The 1,871-nt window shown below is 40.6% G+C and overlaps 2 protein-coding genes across 2 annotated transcripts in view; one reads left to right on the plus strand and one right to left on the minus strand.

Moving 5' to 3' along the window:
• The window catches only part of LOC109395592 (probable inactive serine protease 58), a gene marked incomplete at its 5' end in the record, with an annotated part of 71,823 nt that overhangs the window by 42,302 nt on the left and 27,650 nt on the right, over positions 1 to 1,871 (plus strand). The window lies entirely within an intron of this gene.
• Positions 28 to 1,871, minus strand: part of PRSS37 (serine protease 37) — an 8,870-nt gene continuing 7,026 nt past the window's right edge. The window contains exons 4-5 of the mRNA XM_019666760.1: positions 547 to 554; positions 28 to 168 (exon numbers count right to left, since the gene is read on the minus strand). Of these exons, the coding sequence (XP_019522305.1) occupies positions 28 to 168; positions 547 to 554 (149 nt within the window). The remainder of the gene's footprint in view (positions 169 to 546; positions 555 to 1,871) is intronic.

Consider the following 1,871-nt stretch of genomic DNA (forward strand, 5'->3'; position numbering starts at 1 on the left):
GTGGCTGCAGAGCGAGCACTTAGGGTCTCATTTGTCTTTAGTGACGTTCTCAATCCAGGATACGTATTGGTGAACGTTGGTATAGATGCCGACATCCCCTCCCATGAAATGTCCAACCTCGATCCCCTGGAGCTTGTTTTTGCAGATGACAGTAGCAACGGCCACTTCCTACCAGAAATCGTGCAGAGGGAGGGAGAGAGAGAGGAAGAAAGAGAGAAAGAGTCAGATCTTCTCCCAGCAGTCCTCCAGTCCCCAGCTTGGATGAGCCCCGCATAGAGACAGCTCACTGGGTCGTGAACAGAGCACTGAGTTGGGAGACAGGAAGCTCGAGTCATTTATCCAACTTTGTTGTAATTAGCCTTGTGTGGTCCTGAGAAAGTCAGGGGAAACCCTCTCTAGAACTCACGTGTAAAATGAATCAAACCCCATCTATTTGAACCAGTGAAGCCAGTTTCAGTGGGTAAAAAGTTTGCATTGTTTTTGTCAGCAATGCCCATTTTCACTTGCAGCTATGAAGTTGAAAGCACTATTAACTACAGGTAGTACGTGAAGCCCTTAAATGAATAAAGACATCTGTAAGGAGAGCCCATTGCTGAAGAAACAATGGAGGCTTGCAGCAGCCTTATCAAATTCTCAAAAAGTTTGAGAGGATGAGGAGGGCTTTCTAATTTTTTTTTANTTGTAATAATAATAACAGCACCTAACATTTTTATTGGGCTTTACATTTGATCAAATACTCTTACATATAGTCCATTATCTCACTTGATTTTAACAGCAACTCTACACAGTTAGTAATTCTAGACAACACAGCTCTGGGTGGACTGATGATTTGCTCAAGACCATCAACTGGTAAACTATGCAGGTAAAACAGTCCCAGATTTTGGGACTCCAAATCTTGTGTATTTCCAGTAAACCTTAAGTCCCTCTTGTTCATACTTGCAGGCTTAGCCTGTGGAATGCTACCTTAATGAATATTTTTAAACACATGAAATAAACAACTGATCTTTTGAGTTTGGTATTGGTGGCATGCCTGGGAGCCAAGATGCAAAACCATGACAGACTGAAGTTTCTATGACCTGCTTTTCTTAGGGACAAAAATTTGGGATTTCCCAGTCACCTTTTGGGATTGGAGTTCCTTTACTGTACATGATTTAGCTCATAGTGGGTGTGAACCTGCTTTGTGTTTTATCCTGGAAAACAAATCTGGAGGCAAATCTGTGTTCTTGAATAGGTTCCTATGTAATTAAATCGTTTAGAGTTTGCATCCTCAGAGCTGCAGCTGGATGCACGTGCACGTGCGTGCTTGTGTGCACGTGTGTGTAGATACAGCCTTGCTTTCTATTATGTGGTATGAACTGTGATGGTGCAGCTTAGAGGAGGACTAAAAGGTTCAAATAGTACAGAAAGGCAGATAATGAACTGCGACATTTGCCCATTCCACTCTCCATTCCACTGTTGGTCCCTCTGACTAAATAGAGTTGTATTTTACCATTTGTCTTAGTCCTTCTAGTGATTACTTTCACAACTCAAAATAAGAGATTTTGCCTCTCTTACCTGGTTTATCAACTTTGAACTGTATTTCTGAATCCCATCCATTGAAGTTTGGGGATTATCTCACTTAACCCCAAATACAGTTCCCTCTCCTAAATTTGATCAGTTTTATTTATTTGTCACTCTTCCAGTCATTAATTTGGTAACTTTAAGTACTATGTTTTTAGCTTTACTTTTTGAACCATAACTTATGACAGTATCTATCGAATTGGACATTTTGGGGGTCCAGACCTGGCTCTGATATCTACCAGCTATAGATAATGTTAAGTAACCTCTTTTAATCCCAATTTTCTCATTTATAATGCAGGGATAAAAAGTAA

This window comes from Hipposideros armiger, unplaced genomic scaffold (assembly GCF_001890085.2).
Source record: "Hipposideros armiger isolate ML-2016 unplaced genomic scaffold, ASM189008v1 scaffold_478, whole genome shotgun sequence".
Classification (NCBI taxonomy): Eukaryota; Metazoa; Chordata; class Mammalia; order Chiroptera; family Hipposideridae; genus Hipposideros; species Hipposideros armiger.